The following is a 21291-nucleotide window of genomic DNA, read 5'->3' as shown; positions in this document are numbered from 1 at the left end:
ATGGAACCCCAAAAGGTTCTACTTGAAACCAAAAAGGGTTCTTCAAAGACTTCTCCTATGGGGACAGCCTTTTAGGTTCTAGATAGGACCTTTTTTTCTAAGAGTGTACATGACAAGACCCTGCAATATATGTATGATATTAATTACATTGACAATGTGAAAATGACATCATTGAGAATGAAATAATACATTTGACTATGATCAAGTAGAACAAAATGGCCACCACAAATACATTGTTGATATCTTTATCAGAGGGGTTCTATTTCATATTTTATTGTGGTTTATTTCCTGTTTAATTCAATTCTTCTGAGAATATTTATGTTCTGTAAATGTAAATCTATTTTTTAAGAATCAACAATCCCTTTAATTGTCTTAATTTGAATTATTGCTCTTCCTCTGAGTGGTTGGTTATTGATGTTGTCGATAGCTACTGAGACCAAATACAGACATCCTGTGCTTTGAATTATACTGACAAACCTATAGAAAGGAAGCTTTATTGAACTGAATCTTAATTTAGAAAACAAGCCAAGTCGAGATTAGATAGGGATTTTTTTCTCACTGTTTGTCTTTATTGGTTTGTACTTTGTACCTGTACAGTAAAAAATGATGTTGTATTTTTGTTTTTTTCTCAATTTTTTTCTATAAACTGTTTTCCTCAATAAAAGGGTAACTAAGTTCTTAACGTAGTTTTTTTCTGAAGTGTATATTTTGTATCCTTTCAATAATGTTTGAAATATTGGGCAATATTTTACTTACACCAAGCACTCAGCTATTTTGGTAATATAAAAACACATGACTTTGTAATGTAACACACATTTTGACAAAAATCTTGGATCCATCCTTGGATGCAGTGTCCAAATACAAAGGGTATTACTATCCACTTCTTTTGTATCTTATTTTATAAGATATAACATATAAGGCATTGTCTTGCCTATCCATGTACTCTTTGTTATACATACTACACTGTCAATATGTTCACAGTGTTAGACAAGTTTCTATGAGACAGAAAGATGCAAAGTGTCTTTGAAAATTTGCTTTTTCAGACTATTTCAGTGGTATTTTATTAAAACAGCATTTATTATTATTTTCCACATGTAATGAAAAGCTGGAGACAAAAAAATCTTCTAAGACAACTACAGCTGGGCATTAGCATGAAAAAATATTGACAAACTACATTTTCTGGCGACAGTATATCAGATAACATTGCCACGACCTAACAATAGCCAGTAGCACAAAATCTGAATTTATCAAATGTTTTTAAAAAGTACATGGCACTGTTTTCCATTCTTAATACATTCTCAATTTACTGATAGTGTATTGCAGTATGTGCATAGTACTATCTTAAACAGAAATCCTGAGGAATTACTAAACTTACAATATTCAAACTATATTTTCCTCTCATCTTGCATTTAAAACTACTAGACCGTTACTTCTACAATGTACAACAATATGTTTATCTGTTACTCTTTTTCTAATGTATTATTTCATTGTTGTTTTGCATATCACGTTTTCATACTTAAATCCTACAGACAAATAACAATATATCAGAAAGACCTTAGTGGAATCTATCCACTATGTCTAATCTATCCATAATCTGTGCATGCTACAAAACTGTGTGCATTACTCATTACTCAAGTTGCCTGCATAGATTATTGCTTAATTACTCTAATATAAAGTCATTATAATGTAAAATGCATATGCACATGCTAAATCCATTCGCTATGAAGGGAAATAATGCAACAGAGAAACACATGTACAAGGCAACAGAAATCTAGCAGATTAGTTTATACAACTGCTGAAAATGTGTGTCAGGCTTCTTTGACTTTTCCTACCTATACATTTGAGGTTGAAAAGCCTAAAGCTTATAAGCATCTTTGCTGTAAACATTCATTGGGCTGGGACCACCAGCTATCGATTACTTTGGCATCCTTATGATGATCATCATTGCAATTATCACGATCCTAAGTCATCTCAGTTGTCAAAGAATCTTCCTCTTTTAAAGAGTCTTTGAAGTGGCATAAAAATGGCAGATCATCGTCATGCCTCAGTGACAGGCCAACGCGTTGGACGTTTTTAACGTACAGAAAGTTCATCATGTGACCCTTAAGTATCCTCCTCACTTCAGTTCTGAAGTTTGTCACATAATGTATGTTGGCATTATCATACTGTCTGTCAGGCTGCAAAAGGAGAGTTGACTGGATATCTGTCCTTAAACCAAAGCATGTGTCCGGTCCAATGCCCATGTCTGTGGGGCAGGGCTTCCAAAGAAGGAGAGATAAGGGTATAGCGGGGGGAACTACTGGTTCGACAGGAACAGACCTTTTTAAGAGAGGGAGATGAGTCCATCCATTTGGCGTCCTTCCTAAAAAAGAGAAAGAAAAATAGACTGCGTGAACAACAGTTTCTTTCTTGGTTTTAGTGTTTTATACCTCATATTTCAGCCTAATTCAACCACACAACCTGATGCAAAAAAGCTTTTTTTTTTACATTTGTTTTACTGAAGAAACCGACATGGATGTGTACATTTTGTCAGTATAGGAAAATAATATCTGAGAGCGAAAATCCGCAGAGAAGTCGTTAATGTGTCGTGCGTGCAAGTCGTTGTCCCAAACAAACACATAAACCGGCAAACAAAGTTAATTCTTCTCACATAGTGTAAAAAAAAGCCCACAGCGCTAAACTTCTGCTCTTTCTCTTGTTTAAACAAGCCAATATTCCATCTGGAGTGTTCCCAATTGTCTGTAATTACAGTGTTTCTTTTCATGCTGAGAGAGAAAGATAAGAGCGAGGAAGAGAGAAAGGGAAGAGGGACAAAAGACAAGAGAGAGAAAGCTGTCCAGTAAGCATGTGTGTTTGTGGGTGTCCTCTTTCAGATGGCTGTGCTTACGTCATAATGCACTAATTGCCAGGAATGACTTGTTTACTCGGTATACCAAATGGGGGTACGCTACAGCAGCGAATAACAAGTGGTGTGATCTTAGCGTCACTTTGAACAAAAGTACAGTAGATCCCATTCTACTGCCTGCATTTGGGCAGAGTAACAATAGCTATCCTGTAGAGCCTCCTTGGCATTTGTTTATCTCCCTTTCTACCAAAATGAAAAGTTAAGTGCGGCTGATTTACAAAGGAGCAACTGATGCCGTTTTAGGCACAAACATGCACACGCACTTGCACAGGAGCGTTTTAGTCTTCCTACGCCGCATTGACCTCATCTGCAACGCTTCTAAGGCAGAGGCCTACTCATGTTAAACCTGTGTGTACAACAACTTAAAGGGATAGTTCAGCGATATTACATCATTTAGATACGCGTTTCCTATCTAAATATGCAATCTCGCTGAACTATACCTTTAACACATGGATGATGTATATTGTTTTGTTGCCTATTGCCTGACATGGTCTGTAACACTGTATTGATAATAGATGAAGAGCTATATCATACCTCCCTTTGCATTAGACCAATATCTTAATATGGTCTACTGTTTCTACACACTCCCACTTGGTTTGTGCTCTGCTCCTGCATACGTGTCAAACCCAAAGTGTATAACTCAGGGGTGCACTACGTACACTACTTACGCACTACAGCTGTTGGAACAGCCCAGCCCATGCTCACACATCCATCCACACAGCACCTGCTCTAGCATCAGCTCAAAGTTCAAACCCCTAAAAATAAAGATGAGTATCAGAAGCCCACAACTCTTGGAACCACCGGCCTGTTTGCAAGGCTCTGAAGCTCTTAAAAAAAGCAGATGTGCCACAGAGGACCTATAACAGCTGGTTTGAGATCAGATCCAATGTGAAAATGGAAACCCCAAAATACATGCACATGTTACTTTGGACTGGTCCAAGATCAGTCCAAAGGAACTGCAACCCACTCAAACACATGCAAAGCCAGAGGTTCTGGCAGAGGGAAGAACAGTGACAGCCCTTTAATTGGAGGATAAACAGAGTGGAGCTTGTTGTTGCCAGGTTAAACACAGCAGTCTATTCTAAATCACAGCTACACACACACACACACACACACACACACACACACACACACACACACACACACACACACACACACACAGATCCACATATACACACACACGCATACACCCAGTAACGCGCATATCCGCTTAAATACACACAAATGCAATACACACATATGCGCCCAACAACACACACATCCGCATAAATACACGCCACATGCTGCACACACATGCAACCAACAACACGCACATCCTCATAAAACAGCCACACAAATGCATCCAAGATGCACCACTCACATAAACACACACCTTATCCGAACACTTGTTGCACACAACAAAAATATGCTTTGTGCACACACCAGGAGCATACTGTGAACGTACACAAATATGCACATACACATTTCATTTAGGAAGAAATTTCTATTTTTTCCACTTTATTCTTCTTTATCCCCGATATGTTAAAAGCAGAATCAATTACAACCATTTTAGGTCTTCCTTATACTGACATTGTCCATTTCAGTTGTCCATTTCAGTTGTCCATTTCAGTTCATTTAACTGTCCACAGGTGAGTGAATAACGTTAGAAAGCAGAACAGTAGGTAATGACTATGCCTCTCTTCAAGGACAATCTCATCCACATGTAGGGTTTGGGTTTCCAACCACAGTGGTTGACCTCTCAAAGTCTGGCGTTTGAGGCCGTCGAGGATTTTATAGTAATGTAAGGGGAACACCTGGAGACTGCACATGGACCAGAAGTCCTCACAAGGATAGTAAAACAAGGACAATTCTGAAAAGTGGGGACATTTCGCTGGTTTGATTATTTGAATCAGCTGTGTAGTGTGAGGGCAACAACCAAAGCGTGCACCCCTTGGGGTCCCCAGGACCAAGATTGGGAAACGCTGGGTTAGGATTAGGGTTAGGGGTTCTACAGCTTTGCCTTTCCTGTGTTGCTCTCCCTTGACAGCCTAGTCCAGGTTAACATGAGTTTGGCTTCTGATGGATTACCTCTGGTCTCTGCACCGCATCATCCTTTCTTTGGCTCGTCATTCTCTCCTACCTCTCCCTTTTCATCCTGTCTTCCTGGTTATCTGATAGGCTTTTCAGTTAGCCCACACTCATCTTTTATCTTTTAATTAACGCTTATCTTGTAGATTCTTATCTGCGTTCAGAAGAGTGTGTCCGCCAATTCCGCAAAGTTTACTTTGTGATTTTTCAAGAGACTGAGAGGAAAGACAGATAACAAAGTCAGATAATATCGAAGAAATGGCATGCACTCACGCACATGTATGTATGTGCACACACACACACACACACACACACACACACACACACACACACACACACACACACACACACACACACACACACACACACACACACGCACATGTAAACACACAAGTATACACATACCAGTGCATAGGCTACACACAGTGATACACAAACACATCAAAACTCCACGTAAACAAGACACACACACACACACACACACACACACACACACACACACACACACACACACACACACACACACACACACACACACACACACACACACACACACACACATATATATACATTGGCTCACGCACACACACCATCAAACTCTCCCTTGGCACATACACCTTCCTAATGCCTCACAACTGTTTCCAATCTAAAGGTTCCTGCTTGTCTGGGACCCGGCAGGGCCTGATTGCACGACACTGGATACAAGATCCTGGAGGAGAAAGGGCAAGGCTGCAGGGGAGAAAAGGAGAGAGAGAGAGGGAGAGCTGCTTTTTCTCTTTCCTTCCCTTTCCCTCTCTTTATTTCACCTGATATACCTGTGCAGGACCCCAGTTTCTGTTTCCTCTGGTCTAGTCTGCCTGAGGTATGTTAGATAAGGCTCTGGATAAAAATACTTAAAAAGTACAACATGGTAACATGGTAAAAAAAAAACGAACACATTCAACGATCATTGATGTACTTAACAATTTTCCGTTGTTGAAAATGTTCTATGATGTTATATATATATATATTTGCGCAATTAAAGTGTTATATTGTTACTATAACAATAATTTGATTTTCAGGTAGTGGGCTACTGGTATTTGTTATGGCTGGTATAAGGTTGAACTATTATGTAAAACAGAAAATTGATTTTCAGGCATTCTCTTTTCTTATCTTAAGAGTACACCAAGACAGATAGCTAAATATTTATGTCAAAAAGTGTAAAATGATTCCGTGTTATGATAATTTGTTACAGTAACATTTTTTCATTCAAATGCTTTTTTCATGACATACGACATTTGGTAGCAACATATTTGTGTAACTGAAATATTATTGTTTTAATGTTTAGCCAATTTGATTGATAATGCATTCTATGATAAAAGAAGACAATTGTTATACTATAATTACTGTATATAAATAATTTGATATGAATGAAAATAGTATTTTTTTTATGTTTGTCATCTTGTCAAACTGCACACCATATGTTGAAATAAAAATTTGAAAGCAAATGTAATATTGTATATTGTAATTATGATCCCACATTACTAGGTGTTATAATTTGTAATTTAGACTAGTATACAAATACTCTTATTTCATAATTTGTCATTTTGTTTGAACTATGTTGTTACTTTTTATTATGTTAAAAATTTATCATTTTTTAAAAGTTATACAATAGTTACCAACATACAGAGATGTGCATGCACTCATGCACAACTGCAATGGACATGTGACAGTCTGATATTTATCAAATACATTTACCCACTAATCGATTAGGAATAGGCTATACCTTTTTATCTATTGCGCACATTTTTGCCTTATTAAATTAAAAACAACATGTACTATTTCCTACTCATTCCCACTTACCACTTAATGTAACTAAACTTGAATCAAAACAAATAAAAACAGCTTTCCTTGGAGGAAGATGCAAATCAATATCTGAACATTACAGAAAACTCGCTTTTCTAAACATGCTGGAGTCGGAAATCCTGATTTGTTTGGCAATGTTTACTAAGGTTAGCTTGCTAACCATGCTGCATTGTGAATCACCCTAAGGGCCACTTGGTTGGTTAAATGTAATTAGAAAAGGCATATTTACATTACTTTCATGCACAAATATGTCAGATGTGTTCATTTTTCTAACCTGTGTATTGAATGATAACACATGCTCTCATCATTGTTGTCATTCATGTTCATAAAAAAAAACTTCAAAGTAAAGGTATAACATGGTAAATCTGAAGAAAAAAATAATATCAGTTCACAGATTTAACAACGCTCCTGCCAAGGTTTTAACAATATACTTAAGATACTTTTGGGAAACCACAGGCCTGGCTGTTTGGCCATATGTGACACGTGTGTGTGTGTGTGTGTGTGTGTGTGTGTGTGTGTGTGTGTGTGTGTGTGTGTGTGTGTGTGTGTGTGTGTGTGTGTGTGTGTGTGTGTGTGTGTGTGTGTGTGTGTGTGTGTGCGTGCGCGCGCATGTTTTTATACATACCTGCAGGGGTGCACTGTAGACGCTTGTGGAGTTAGGGGCTACATTATCAGGGGGCATTTGAGGTGGAAGGGGAGGGGCAAGGTCGAATGGTGAACGGCTATGGTGGGAGTGATGGGGCAGTGGATAGGTAGGTGACACGTTGGGACAGAACGGGTAAAAAGGTTAGGGAGTGAACAGTCACTCTGGGTTGTGGATAAAAGGAGGGGCAGAGATAATGGCTTAAAGGAGGACAGAGATGGTGGCTTTAGGGGTTACATCGATAGTGGGTTAGGGGTTACAAGAGGGGGCAGAGATAGTGGCTTAGGTGGAGGACAGAGATAGTGGGGTTAGGACAGAACAGGATGGGTAGAGCAGGACAGATGGGGACACTAGTGGCTGGCCGACATGGCCCAGGCGCCCTCCATCCTCCAGACGGAAAAGGCATAGCTGAGCCGTTCGTGGGCCAGGTAGTTGCAGCTGGCCAGCTTGGCGTCCATCTCATCGCTCTGCAGTACCTGGTAGAGGAAGTCGATGTAGCGCGACGCTAGCTTCAGGATCTGAATCTTGCTCAGCTTGTCCGATGGCAGCGTGGGAATGATCTTACGCAGTGAGGCGAAGGCGTCGTTCAGCGACTGCGTACGCTGGCGCTCGCGCACGTTGGCGATCACTCGCTGCGTGTGCAGGTCCTCGAAGGGCTCGCCGCCCGAGCCTAAGCCGAGGCCGCTGGAGCCCAGCGAGGATGGGGCCACACACACCACTGCCGTGGGGGAGTTCTGTTGCTTCTTCTGCCGCTTGGGCCCCGACGGAACCAGGCTGTTGGGGCTCCCGCTGACAACGGCCCTCTCCTCGGCCCGACCCAGATTGTCTTTCTTGTGGTACGGCACCCGTTTTCGGCCCCCTGTTTGCCCGCTCTTCTTGGAACCCCTCTCCAGCTCCTCCTCGCTGGCCCCCAGCCCCCCCTCGGGGGAGTTGGCGCAGGACACCTCCTCGCGCATCTCCTCCTCCCTCTTAGGACCACCGTCCTTCTTCCCCTTCCGAGGCAGGGTGGTTTTTGCACTTTATTTCTCTCTTTCCCTGTCTTTTCTCTTCTTCAGATAGCCGTGTGGGACAACCGTTATCCCAGGAAGTTCTGATAGAGAGTCAAAGGCCTAGAAGTCTTCTTCCTCCAGTGAAACCAAGAAGAATGAGGCCGATACACTTCACGCTTCTAATCTGCAATCTGTTGAAGATCCATAGGTTTTGGCTTTACTCCCAGTCAAAACTTCTGTCTCTCCCTGTGTCTCTTTGCTGAATTCCTCACCTACAGTTTCCCATCTCCTCAACCTGCATGCAGAACAACAACAAACCATCTGCTTTGCTGGGCTAACTCCTGTCCCTTTATACTCGCCCGCAAACTCTGGGCCTGCGGGCAGCTGCGATTGGCCAGCACCGGCTTCTTTGGGTGTGGTTTGGAAGCAGGAAGTGAGCTTGAGGTTGGTGGATGGCTTAAAAGGGGGTAAGTAGCCTTCTCAGCCAATTGCGAGAGGCCTTGTTAAAGCGGCTGAAGTTGTCCACGTCTTTATAGGTTCCAGATTTCTGCTGCTGGAGCACTCCTGGCTTTCTCCTGCACCCGCTTGTCTGTTTGTCTCTTGTCTCTCTTCTCATCAATTAATTACATGCTTTGAGACTCATAGGTCTGTTATGCACTACAACTTCAAAGACATGAAACATTTTCTTTGTTGATTAAGGGGGACGATAAAAGCCATTGTGTTAGTACTGCATGAATATGCTTACATGTGAATGCTTTGGTAGGGGAAGATTAAGTCGATTTAATACCTAAAACTAAGTTTACACTGAAAACATTTTATGCGTGATATCTCAAGGACCACAGTTTTCTATAAAAAAGATATAGGATTAGGTCTTATTTATTAAGTGTGTCAAAGTGATCTCCCTAGTATTTGTGTGCCATAGTTAATATCTATCACATGATACTATAAAAACATAGCCCTCGAGCCAAGGGTCACTCCTCAGTGCCAGTCGGGGAAAATAACATGTGGATTAATATCTTTAGACGGATTTTCACATAAACGTTGTGATCTTGCGTTTCTGTTTACAAAATTACCTAAATAGAAATTTCACCAAGACAACTCACACAAGCTTAAAAAAAAACAACTGTTATTATTATTTGAAAAGTCCTGAACAGTCATTGTGAAAATACTGAGTGGGCGGGAGCTTGCCTCGACTGACAGCTCTTTGAAATGTCAAGCAACTTGGATGCAGTGAGCAGTCTTGCAGTAAAATCATTTCAAGCAAATGTGGTGGTACACAAAGCAACTAAAAAACATTGAAATTGCATCAGTTATATGTAGGTTTTCTACACCTCCCGTTTAACATGTCTCTTGTGATGCGGTTCATAGCAGCACTGACGGATGTGTTGACTTGACAACTGAGTCTGAGTTTTGAAAGACATACCCCCCCCCCTTTGTCCCATGCTGTCTGAAGACCTAGCTAGCCTGTAACTATCTAACACCAGACCCAGATGAAAGCTGAAACCTATAAGTATCTTTGCCATAGATGAATAGGGTCAATTTTTATTATATTTGTTGACTCCCTACAGTCAAATTTTGGCGTGAGTAGAGTAGCTATTTAGCTATTTAAACCGCGCCCCTCTGCAAACACGCCTTCTCCGATGTTGGTTTCAAGGCGGTACTTATTTAAATTAGGTAAGAGAATTGAATGTTAACATTGGTGTATTAAAATTAGAGTCAAGGTGATGTCACCTTAATTATGAATCCAAGTGTTTGACATGGGGGAGGAGACCAGTAACTTCATGATCAAACTTTATCAATGTAGAAGCAACAGTCATTTTTCATACCTTGGTCTTCATACTTTGATCTGGTTTCCTTCAAGTATCATCCAATTTCATTAAACATGATTTTGCCTGTTCATGACCTTTACACCTTAATACCATACTGCCACAGAGAATTTACATTTTCTCAGTATAAAAATAGAAAATATGCCACACAACCTAATAAATCAAAAGTACATTAAGATCAGTCAAAATATGAATTCCTAAATAATTTTTCAAAACAGACAGGTAAATCTACTGTATTAATATTCCCATCATTATCCCATAGAAATAGAATAACTAGAATGGGTGTCTCCATTTAAGTAATTCGATCTCCATGTATTATCTACTGCAATCACTATATGGGAGAGATGTAGCCATGGGGATGGCCCAGCTCTGACCCTGTATAAGCTCTGACCCTGTGACCACTAAGGTGAGAGGGCTGCTAATTTTGCCATCCATGCCCTCTGGTGAAGTAGACACATGTTCTCTCTCCACACCAGTAACCCAGGGGAACACACATCTGGGCTTGCAGGTCCACACCACAAGGGACAACACACACACTCATACAAATGCACGTAGAAACGCACGCACACACACATAGAATTGTCAATATGTGAAGGATCTATATCTACTGAAACTAAAACAAATAGGATGGGGGGGGGTGTTGGCACAGGTAGCCTAGTGGTTAAGGCGTTGTGCCAGTAACCGAAATGTTGCTGGATTGAATCCCAAAGCTGACAAGGTAAAAATCTGTCGTTCTGCCCCTGAACAAGGCAGTTAACCCACTGTTCCTAGGCCGTCATTGAAAATAAGAATTTGTCCTTAACTGACTTTCCTAGTTAAATAAAGGTTAAATAAAAAATAAAAAAATTACATAATATGACAATAATATGCATTAAAACCAACTGTTGCATAGGTTTACCGTTTCATGCATGACAGTGATGTTACTCATCAGTAAAGGTGCAATCCTGAAAATTTCCCATTGCTCATTTAAAATACTGGAACATTACTCTCGATTTCTGCAAGAGTCAAACTTATAAATGTGTTACATTAGCTTAGAACATCTGTCTTCTATCATAATACAAAAGTAATTCTTACTGTGGATGAGAAATAAAGAATACGTAACATTGTCTGTAGTTACAGCTGTTGATAGCAAAAAGTTCAATAAGTGAATGAGAAAGAACCCACCATTTCAAATCTTGACAATGAACATAGTTCTGTATGCCTTCTCGTGGATTTCAAATATATCAGTAGACATGAATAGTTACTTCTAGTAAATTATAGGAATTGTAATTTTCGGTTATGATAGATGTTATATTTGTGTTATGACAGTTTTATAGCAGGACTTAAAGAAAGATAGAGAATTCGAGAGGGGTTTTGTAGAGGGGTTAGTGAACTCTGTGATTGCAAAGGGTACGTTTAATTTGGGGGTATTGAAGAGAGCTGGGATCAACTCCACTCAACTTCAATCAACTCAGAATATGAATTCCAGCAGCTAAGGTATTGAAGTGGAGGTAACACTGTGCATTAGCATGTAGGTATAATGCATTATGATGCAGTTAAAATGCAATGTAAGACTTGTTATGATCATGTATGACCCCCCCTTATAATGTCGTATAATAATCTCATATTGATCCTGACTATATACCAGCCAATTTCAGTCTGTTGAAATGTTGATATGTAATCTGACATAGCCTTATTATAAGAGATTATAAAGGTTTATACATGCTAATAATGCATTGTTGCCAAAGTGAACATCACACTGGAATTGTAACAGGTCTTATTTACGCAACAGGCCCTTTAACATTTTCAACCAAAATTCCCAGGTCATTTCCCTGGAATTAGATGTAAATTGGCTCCAACCTCCGGGTGGAGACAGTGGATTTGTGAAGAGGGACACGTAGCCCATTGTTGTGTTGGGCCGTCCAGGGCTAACCTTGGGGTTGCTTACCTTAGCCGAGCATGCCTCCATGCCACCATCATGGAAAGAATGAGCGAACGACAGCCTAACAGGAACAGCATGGAACACGCACCCCTCACGCAGAACAGAGGGAGAAAAGAAAGAGAGGGACAGAGAATGGGAGAGGAATAAAGGAAGGGAAAAGAGAGAAGAAAGAAAGGAGGGAAAGAGAAAAAAGAAAGGCCAGTCCAAACAGAACCAGATGCAGGAGTGTGGAGGGCCGTTTGATCTCCGTCCTCATAGGCTGATTGATGTTGCACATTTCATTTCCTTGTCAGAGTCTCTACATAATGTTTCACTAAACACTCCGGCCCGTTTCTCTTTTGACTTTTATTTTCGGGGGGTAATAATGAACCTCTCCTGTAGGTGCAAATAGACTGCACCATATCAAAAGGATATACAGTGGGGTCTGAAATGATTGACACCCTTGATAAAGATGAGCAATAATGACTGTAAAAATTTTAAAATTCAAATACTGAGCTATATTGTATGCTCCAAAAAATTGGGAAATGATATTATTTTATACTAATACAATTACTCAGAGAAAGAGATTTTGTTTAACAAGTAATACGTTTTTTATTGACACCCCTAAATATTCTTATAAACAGAGACAATAAATAACAAGGGAGGTTAGCATGTCTTGGGGGTATGATCTTTGACCCTCTGTAATTTCTCACTCATCATTATTCACAATTCATTCAGGAATATCTGTAATCATGGTAGCATCCATATTAATGTATGTGTTTAGAAACATTATATTCCTATTTACAATAAAAGTGACTCCAAAATACATTATTTATAATGAATTTCTATTGGACATAAGATAATCTGAAACACAACCAAAACAAAAAGCAAATTCCTCCAAAAAGTTTGTAGAGTTTGTTGACTACTTTATTTATAAGAATCTTTAAGGGTGTCAATAATTTTCACCCCTACCTTTATGAAAAAATCTATTTATCTGAGCAATTGTATTAGCATAAAATATTATTATTTTTTGCATACAATATACCTCAGTATTTGAAGTATTTATTTTCAAACAATTTCGGCCCCCACTGTATATAGAGATGGCTTCGATATCAAAGAGGAGAACAGGCAATCGTAATGTCCACTTTAAGTTTGGCACATATGGTTTAGTCCGAACTGATCCATAGTACTGAAATACTGTACTGAGGAATGTGTATGTTGAATGAGGACGGACTTTTGAAGTTTTTGAGCAACGAAGAAAAAAACGTTTCTTAAACCCATAATACTGTCAATTCAATTACTGCCTTCCTGTAAAGTTCTTAGAAAATTCTGAGGAGAGACAACTGATCGATGGCATGTCGATCTCATAATATGTAAGCATTGAGTAATGTAGTTTCCGTTGAAAATGAGTCCGAGAATATACTCTTCACCAAACTTCTCACCTTAAAAGTTCGCTCACCCCATTCCCCCTACCCATCCCTCCTACCGCTGCTGCTCCATCCCTCCTCTGGAGCCCATGGGACACAAGCAGACATCTGGGACCCATTTCCCCCTGTAGAGCAGGACATCCTGTGGGGTATCGACTGAGAGGGGGGTGGGTGGAGAGTGAGGGTGCATGGCGGTGAAGGACGGGGGTGGTGAACAGAGGGCGAATGGTGATGTATATAGATATAGAGTATAAGTAGTGATGAGGGGTTGAGAGGTTTGAAGCTGGGAGAGATGCAGGTCTTGGGCACTTTTATTCACTTCAACAGCCAGCAAAATAGATTTTTCCTCCACTTTTCTTTTTGATGGCTAATGAAATGAAATCCATGTATTCTTATGGCAAATCTGGTCTTTTGAAAACACACACACATACAGTTTGTCGCTATGCCGCATTTGTGTGTGTGGACAGAGCAAGGCATCACCGGAAAGTCTTTTTCTGTTGAGGCAGATAAAAAGAAAAATCCTGCTTTAAAAGCGGGGGTTTTTCTACACTTCTGCGTGCTAACCTGTGTTATTCCAGTTTGCCTGAGACTTATCTCCCTATATTAGGCTATAATTTATAATAATATTTAGCACTTAAGCTTCCCTTAAATGTCCCTGCTTTCATGTGTAATTTAGCCAATATCCTGCGCTGGCTCTGATTACAGTGTTTAAGTCCCAGGGTCCATCCATGGCACATTACAAACAGTCCCAGCGGAGTTCACAGCCAAGCAGAACTATATAGAGCACGTTAGGCTAGGCTAGGTTAGCATAGCTCATTCCAAATCACAGCCAAGCAGAACTATGTAGTGAAAGCTAGCCTTAGCTAGATTAGCATTGCTAACTCCTTTCACATTTGTCACAAAATGAACGTAGACTGAACAAGTGCCCTATCACTACTTGATGTACAGCACATTAAGCCAGCTAGCATTGCCCATTGCTATTAATATGCAGAAAATCGAGATTTAGAACAAGATTTACGCAGTTTTCTATCTTAACGGTGTGACAAAACCAGTGCTGGGCCCTTCTAAGAACTATCCCAACATCTGATAGATGGGATTGTCTCTGGATGGTGCATCCAACTGAGGTAACCTTAGATCACAGACATTACAGTGGAGGGGGTGATTGGATAGTGATCTATTGCTACCCCTCAAGGAGTCAGAATGCATTGATGAGTGGGTGGATCACACATTGCACCAACTGGGCATGAGGAAAATTCATTTCAATCCGAACACATCTAACGCATTAGAGTGAACCCAGAAGATGTCTCTGACCAGGCCCTGTGTACCACCATTCGTAGAACAGAGCAATTGCATTAGAAATATCAACATAACTCTGTAGCTAGCTTCAAAGCGTAATACTTTAAAGTCAAATCAATCCCCCTTTTCCATTAGATTAGATTACCTTACGAAAGTTATGTTCGGCTACGTGTTCTGGTACTGGTTCTCCCTATGAAGCCACTTCAAACGCCTGCCCCTGCCATGGCATATCCCTTTGTGCTCTAAAACTGCAAATATGTGTCTCCTAAAATGTTTCAGATGCAAGGTTCTGTGGTCCATGGGCGAAGCAACACAGAAAACAAAAGAGTCGGAGAGGCAAACATTGATTGAACCTGAAGGTCGGCCATCCTACTGTACTGCTGCCAAGTGAAGGGGTTAATCACCTGATGTTACTTATAAAGAAAGAGGGGGGGGGAGAGAGAGAGGGTTTAGCAGTAAAAGAGAGGAAGAAGAAAGAGAGTGGGGAAAAGGGAAAAGAAGCCAAAGGTCCAGAGACATATGTTTCAGTTTGTAAATAAAACAGTAAATTGCAATGGATATTGCTTAAATATCTGTGGGCTTTGTACTGCGTTTTGCGGAAGTTCCTCGGAAATCATTCCGAAACTGCCTTCTCCAAAATGCCAAAGCGCCTTTTTAATGTCAAAGCAGCCATCTGGTTCTCTACTAAATCAAGATGTTCGCTTTCATTCACGTATTTTTTTTATACTTTCTTTTTTATAAATACTCAGGAACCAAAGTATGTTTGAGGCTGAATGGGTATTTTCCTAATAGCCGTTTTTTCCTGTATGCAAAGTGCAACAATGGATATCGTTGTCACACAGATGTAGGCCTACTTTAAATACACATAACCAATATAGAAAACAAGGTCTTGTTCATATTTAGACGGTTATACAGATAAACTTCAAAATGTGTTCACCTTATATAGAAGGCAGTATATACTGTACCTATGGTATCATGTGGATATGGCCTTATAAATGCTATACGACCTCCTATATAGATGTTACCATATGATGAAGTTATAAGAACAAGAAAAGGTGAACAGGTAAAGCCTACTGTGACTGTCCCATCTGTACTATACTATAATGAAGAATTAATCACTTTACTTTATGCATAGGTCATATGCGGCCCATCAATATTTTAGGTGCAATTGCTGTTTGGCATTTACCAATATATTTTAAGTATGTCTGACAAAATGAATATATAATTTGAATATATAAAATAAAAAAATATCAAATATCAGATTATGAAAAATTATTTGAATACATTTGATTAAGATGTGTAGTGTGAAATGACACGCAAAGGTTTTACCTTTTACCTTTGTTATTTTTTTTCCAACAGGAAATTTGAAATATTCCTGCATTTTTTAAGTTTCCTTTTCTTTTTTCAATTTCATGATTTCTGCCAGTTAAGTCTTAGATGACTTCCTTCCTTGATTTTGCTGGAAAGGAGTCCCCCCCCCCCCTTTACATACCACACAAAGACACACACATTTTACTGCCTACAGCATAAACTTAATAGGACGGGCTTTTGGTCCAACCCCTACGACTTGTTCAATAGAAAGTAATGAGGATTGTTTTTCAGTGTCTTAATGTAAAATGTTATAACAAGCAAGATTTAAAAAAAAAAATGTTGCTATGGCTACTTAACCACAACATTGCAATTACCTTTATACAACGTGACTCTGAGGGCTTGCAAACAAACCAATGTAATGCAATAAATATATAAGTACCAACAAGAATCCTGTTAAAACAAAAGAGTAGAATGAGGGAAGTAGCATGAGGGCAGCAAAATGGTCTCTTATAAAGGATCAAAGTTGAAGATATTTAATTAAATAATTGGTAGAGCTATGTGCTAGTTTCACTCACACTGCTTTCCTGTTATGGTAATCTCATTTTTTTTTAAAACTATATTTAAAAAGTTATTGGCAATCTATCAGCGTTTGCATCTGTTGCGTCAATCAACTCAACAGAGGTAACCAACATGTAATTTACATATTTTTCATATGAACTTCAAAGTCCCTTTTATCATACACATGTCTAAACCAAATCATACACCAAAACTCCTTGCATCCTCCCACCTCCCCTTTGAGGGGGCAAAATAAAAATGTGGATGGATTTGAATAATTGCCTAACTTCAAAGCGCAGGTTATTGCCCGAGCGTTTACTGTTGCCTGCAGTGCTATAGGGTGTTTTCTTTTATAATGTGGGCTGAGTGAGTTGGAAAATGGCTGCCTCAGTGTAAATCCCACTCTAATGCCGGGGTCTGTCTCTAGCCTGCTGACCTGGCTAAATAAAAACGACAATGTTTCCTTCCCTCAAAAAAACACACTGGGCTCCCCAGACACTCTAACCCTAGTCCCCTCATAGATTCCATCTGAGAAACATTACCATGGTAACTAAACTACAACCACCAAAATACATACAGGTGATACATTTGGGGTTTGTAGGTGGCAGAATTAAATTCATTTTTATTAGACAATAATATGAGTGACACTACTTTTACTTTAGCACTGGGTAACAGCCTGCAGATATATAACAGCTTGAAGCTATAATGCTTTATAAATTGCTATAACCATGTATTAGCCTTTATAATGTTGTTTAATAAGGTTTGCCATGAGAAGTCCTATAATGCATCTGAATGTGGACACCCCTTCAAATAAGTGGATTCGGCTATTTCAGCCACACCTGTTGCTGACAGGTGTATAAAATTGAGCACAGAGCCATGCAATCTCCATAGCCTATCATTGGCAGTAGAATGGCCTTACTGAAGAGCTCAGTGACTTTAAACGTGGCACCGTCATAGGATGCCATCTTTCCAACAAGTAAGTTTGTCAGATTTCTGCCCTGCTGGAGCTGCCCCGCTCAATTGTTTGCGCTGTTACAGTTTTTTCCAATTGCTAACACACTAAAATGACATGCACAGCACAATTATTTAAACTGACCCACAGAGAGCAAAACCTCTTCTCAAGTCACCAAAAGTCTAAACACATTTTCTGCTTTACACACATTTTGCAATTCAAAATGGCACTTTTTAAATGCACTGCACACGGTTCTCTGCATAAGACACAACAATCTGACATAAAGTCACATGTTTGCCATTTCAAAACACTGCCATTCAAAATGACACTACATGAGCTAATTGGCCAATACATGTGCCACCTGGCCAAACACTTCAATGGTTAATTGTTACCACTTCAATCAGGAAGTAAGCACTATGAAAAGACCACAGGTGAGCACCTTTTGTTTTACAACAACAATGGAAGCCGTTGCAGAGAGAGGAAGAGGAAGAGGGAAGGTGAGAATGAGAGGGGGAGGAAGAGTGAGAGGTAGGGGCAGAGCTGTTAGAGGAGTTCATGGCCAAAGAAGACAACAACTTTCAAATGAAATCAGAGCAACCTTAGTTGATCATGTCATCAACCATGGGCTGACAATGCGAGAGGCTGGACAGAGAGTGCAGCCCAACTTGAGCCGTTTTACTGTCGCCTGTGTCATCTGGACATTTAGACTGGAGTACAGGTATGTAACCAACATTTCTTTCACACTATGTAGTACACCCCATGTCATAGTGTATCAGTTGGGTGACACCTGTTTACTTCATGAATGGCTGTTGTCATACACTAACTGCACAAATTTCCTGTAGAATTTACTCTACTGTGGGGGAAAATATCTTTAGGCTGCATTGTCCAAGCCCTATATTTTAGTTTTTCTAAAGGACTGAGAGACACAACCATGGTGGAGGAAGGGGCCAAATGTTCACCGGGGTACAGGAAGCTGCCATTGTAAACTTGGTTTTGGAAAATAATGAAATCAGATTACGAGAAATTCAAAGCCACATCATCCAAGACACCACCATATTCAACAACATTCAACGAGTCAGTCTGTCCACATTGGCTCGCATTCTCAAGCGAAACCAAATCATAATGAAACAACTTTATAAGGTGCGGTTTGAGAGAAACTCTCAAAGAAACAAAGAGGTCAGACGAGCATATGTGGATGTCAGTACAATATTGACTGCAGAACACTACACGCAACATTGTTTCCCAGTGTACTGGATAACACCATATTGACTGCTTTTGTTCTTTGTTTTCAGGGAGTACTGGAAATGGATGCTGATGCAATCCCACATGAGTTCATCTTTATAGATAAGGCTGGGTTCAACCTAGCAAAGACCAGAAGAAGGGGGAGAAACGTCATTGGCCACAGAGCCATTATAGATGTTCCTGGCCAACGTGGTGGGAACATCACAATGTGCGTTGCCATCTCCAATACGCATGGTGTCCTCCACCGTCATGCCAACCTTGGACCATACAACACAGCCCATATTCTCACATTTCTGGACAGACTCCACAACATTCTCATGCCACCAGAGCGTATGAATGATGCAGACCATCAAAGAACCCGGTACGTTGTAGTATGGGACGACGTGAGCTTTCATCGTGCAGCCCCAGTCCAAAACTGGTTTGCTGACCACCCACCATTTCTCGTGCAATACCTCCCACCATACTCACCATTTCTGAACCCCATAGAAGAGTTATTTTCGGCATGGCGGTGGAAGGTATACGACCGGCAGCCCTTTGTGCGCATGCCTCTTGTGCAGGCTATGGAAGAGGCATGTGATGAGATTGATGTGGGTGCGATTCAGGGATGGATAAGGCACTCAAGGCGCTTCTTCCCTCGATGGCTGGCAAGGGAAGATATTGCCTGTGATGTGGACGAGGCGTTGTGGCCAGACCCAGCTGTGCGGCAAGATGCTGCCTAATTATTTTTCTTGCCTCTTTTTTTCTATATAATTTTTCTGCACATTTTTTCTGCAATTTTCTTTTTCAGTTTACTGTTTTTTTGTGAGCATATTTTTGTTCAGTCCAATGTAAATATATCTGCTGTGCATATGTTGCAATGACTTGTTTGGTGAAAAATAAAAAATAAAATGTTTCAAAAGCATGTGTGTGTATCTGCAAATATTTCTGTGCATCTGAAGAATTTTCTACAATTTGAACTATTTTAGTATTATGGCAAAGTATACTAAAGATGAGAGTGTTTTTCATTATGCCCAACAGTGTGTAGTTGGTTAGACAAAAATCTGGTAATATGAATGAAGTGTGTGCCATTTCGTGCAAACGTTTGATTTTGATAATGCTATATGTAGTTTTGGTTGCAGTGCTTCATTTTGCAGGATATATGAGGTATTTTGCAGTTTGGGTGTGTGGTTTTGTGAATTGTGTTAATTATTTTGATAAAAACCAGCCTAGTTTGCAAAACTGTGTTTTGGTAATTGGGAAAAACTGTATTGCGAAGTGGAAACATCTAGGAGCAACAAGGGCTCAGCCGTGAAGTGAAGTGGTAGGCCACACAAGCTCACAGAACGGGACCGCAGAGTGCTGAAGCGCATAAAAATCGTCTGTGCTCGGTTGCAACACTCACTACCGAGTTCCAAACTGCCATTGGAAGCAACATCAGCACAATAACTGTTAGTCGGCAGCGTAATGAAATGGGTTTCCATGGCCGAGCAGCCTAATATCACCATGCGCAATGCCAAGCGTCGACTGGAGTGGTGTAAAGCTCGCCGCCATTGGACTCTGGAAACGCATTCTCTGGAGTGATGAATCACGCTTCACCATCTGGCAGTCCAATGGACAAATCTGGTTTGACGGATGCTAGGAGATCGCTACCTGCCCGAATGCATAGTGCCAACTGTAAAGTTTGGTGGAGGACAAATAATGGTCTGGGGCTGTTTTTCATGGTTTGGGCTGGGCCCCTTAGTTCCAGTGAAGGGAAATCTTAATGCTACAGCATACAGTGATATTCTAGATGATTCTGTGCTTCCAATTTTGTGGCAACAGTTTGGGGAAGTCCCTTTTCTGTTTCAGCATGACAATGCCCCCGTGCACAAAGCAAGGTCCATACAGAAATGGTTTGTCAAGATCGGTGTGGAAGAACTTGTCTGGCCTGCACAGAGCCCTGACCTCAACCCCGTCAAACGCCTTTGGGATGAATTGGAACGCTGACTGCAAGCCAGGCCTAATCGGCCAACATCAGTGCCCGACCTCCCTAATGCTCATGGCTGAATGGAAGCAAATCCCCACAGCAATGTTCCAACATGGAGGTGGAATGCCTTCCCAGAAGAGTGGAGGGTGTTATAGCAGCAAAATATGAATGCCTATGATTTTGGAATGAGATGTTCGATGAACAGGTGTCCATATCCTTATGGTCATGTATTGTGTGTTGTGTCCAAATATTAAGGTGATAGAACCCAATTCCTCTCCCCCCCCCCTTCAATTCAACCCCTTCCCTGGGTGCACCACAGCAACAGTGCAATCACTTCCTCCTCCACAATGTAGTTAAGCTAAGCCTTTCCATCAAAGCATTATGTCTA

The 21291-nt window shown here is 40.4% G+C and overlaps 1 protein-coding gene across 1 annotated transcript; it reads right to left on the bottom strand.

The window, feature by feature from the left end:
* Window positions 1-1053: 1053 nt before the first annotated feature.
* On the bottom strand, window positions 1054-8766 carry LOC106565235 (twist-related protein 2). Its single transcript, XM_014132128.2, has 2 exons — window positions 7443-8766; window positions 1054-2362 (listed from the first exon to the last, which is right to left on the bottom strand). Exon 1 carries the CDS (start codon window positions 8414-8416, stop codon window positions 7811-7813), a length of 606 nt encoding a protein of 201 aa, XP_013987603.1. The 5' UTR covers window positions 8417-8766; the 3' UTR covers window positions 1054-2362; window positions 7443-7810.
* Between the last annotated feature and the right edge of the window lie 12525 nt (window positions 8767-21291).

Source organism: Salmo salar, chromosome ssa12, assembly GCF_905237065.1.
Source record: "Salmo salar chromosome ssa12, Ssal_v3.1, whole genome shotgun sequence".
NCBI lineage: Eukaryota > Metazoa > Chordata > Actinopteri > Salmoniformes > Salmonidae > Salmo > Salmo salar.
This window is presented reverse-complemented; position numbering and strand designations above follow the sequence as displayed.

Bases quoted from the DNA above. Each gene is read 5' to 3' on its own strand.
- LOC106565235 (XM_014132128.2), bottom strand. From the start codon at position 8,416: ATGCGCGAGGAGGTGTCCTGCGCCAACTCCCCCGAGGGGGGGCTGGGG.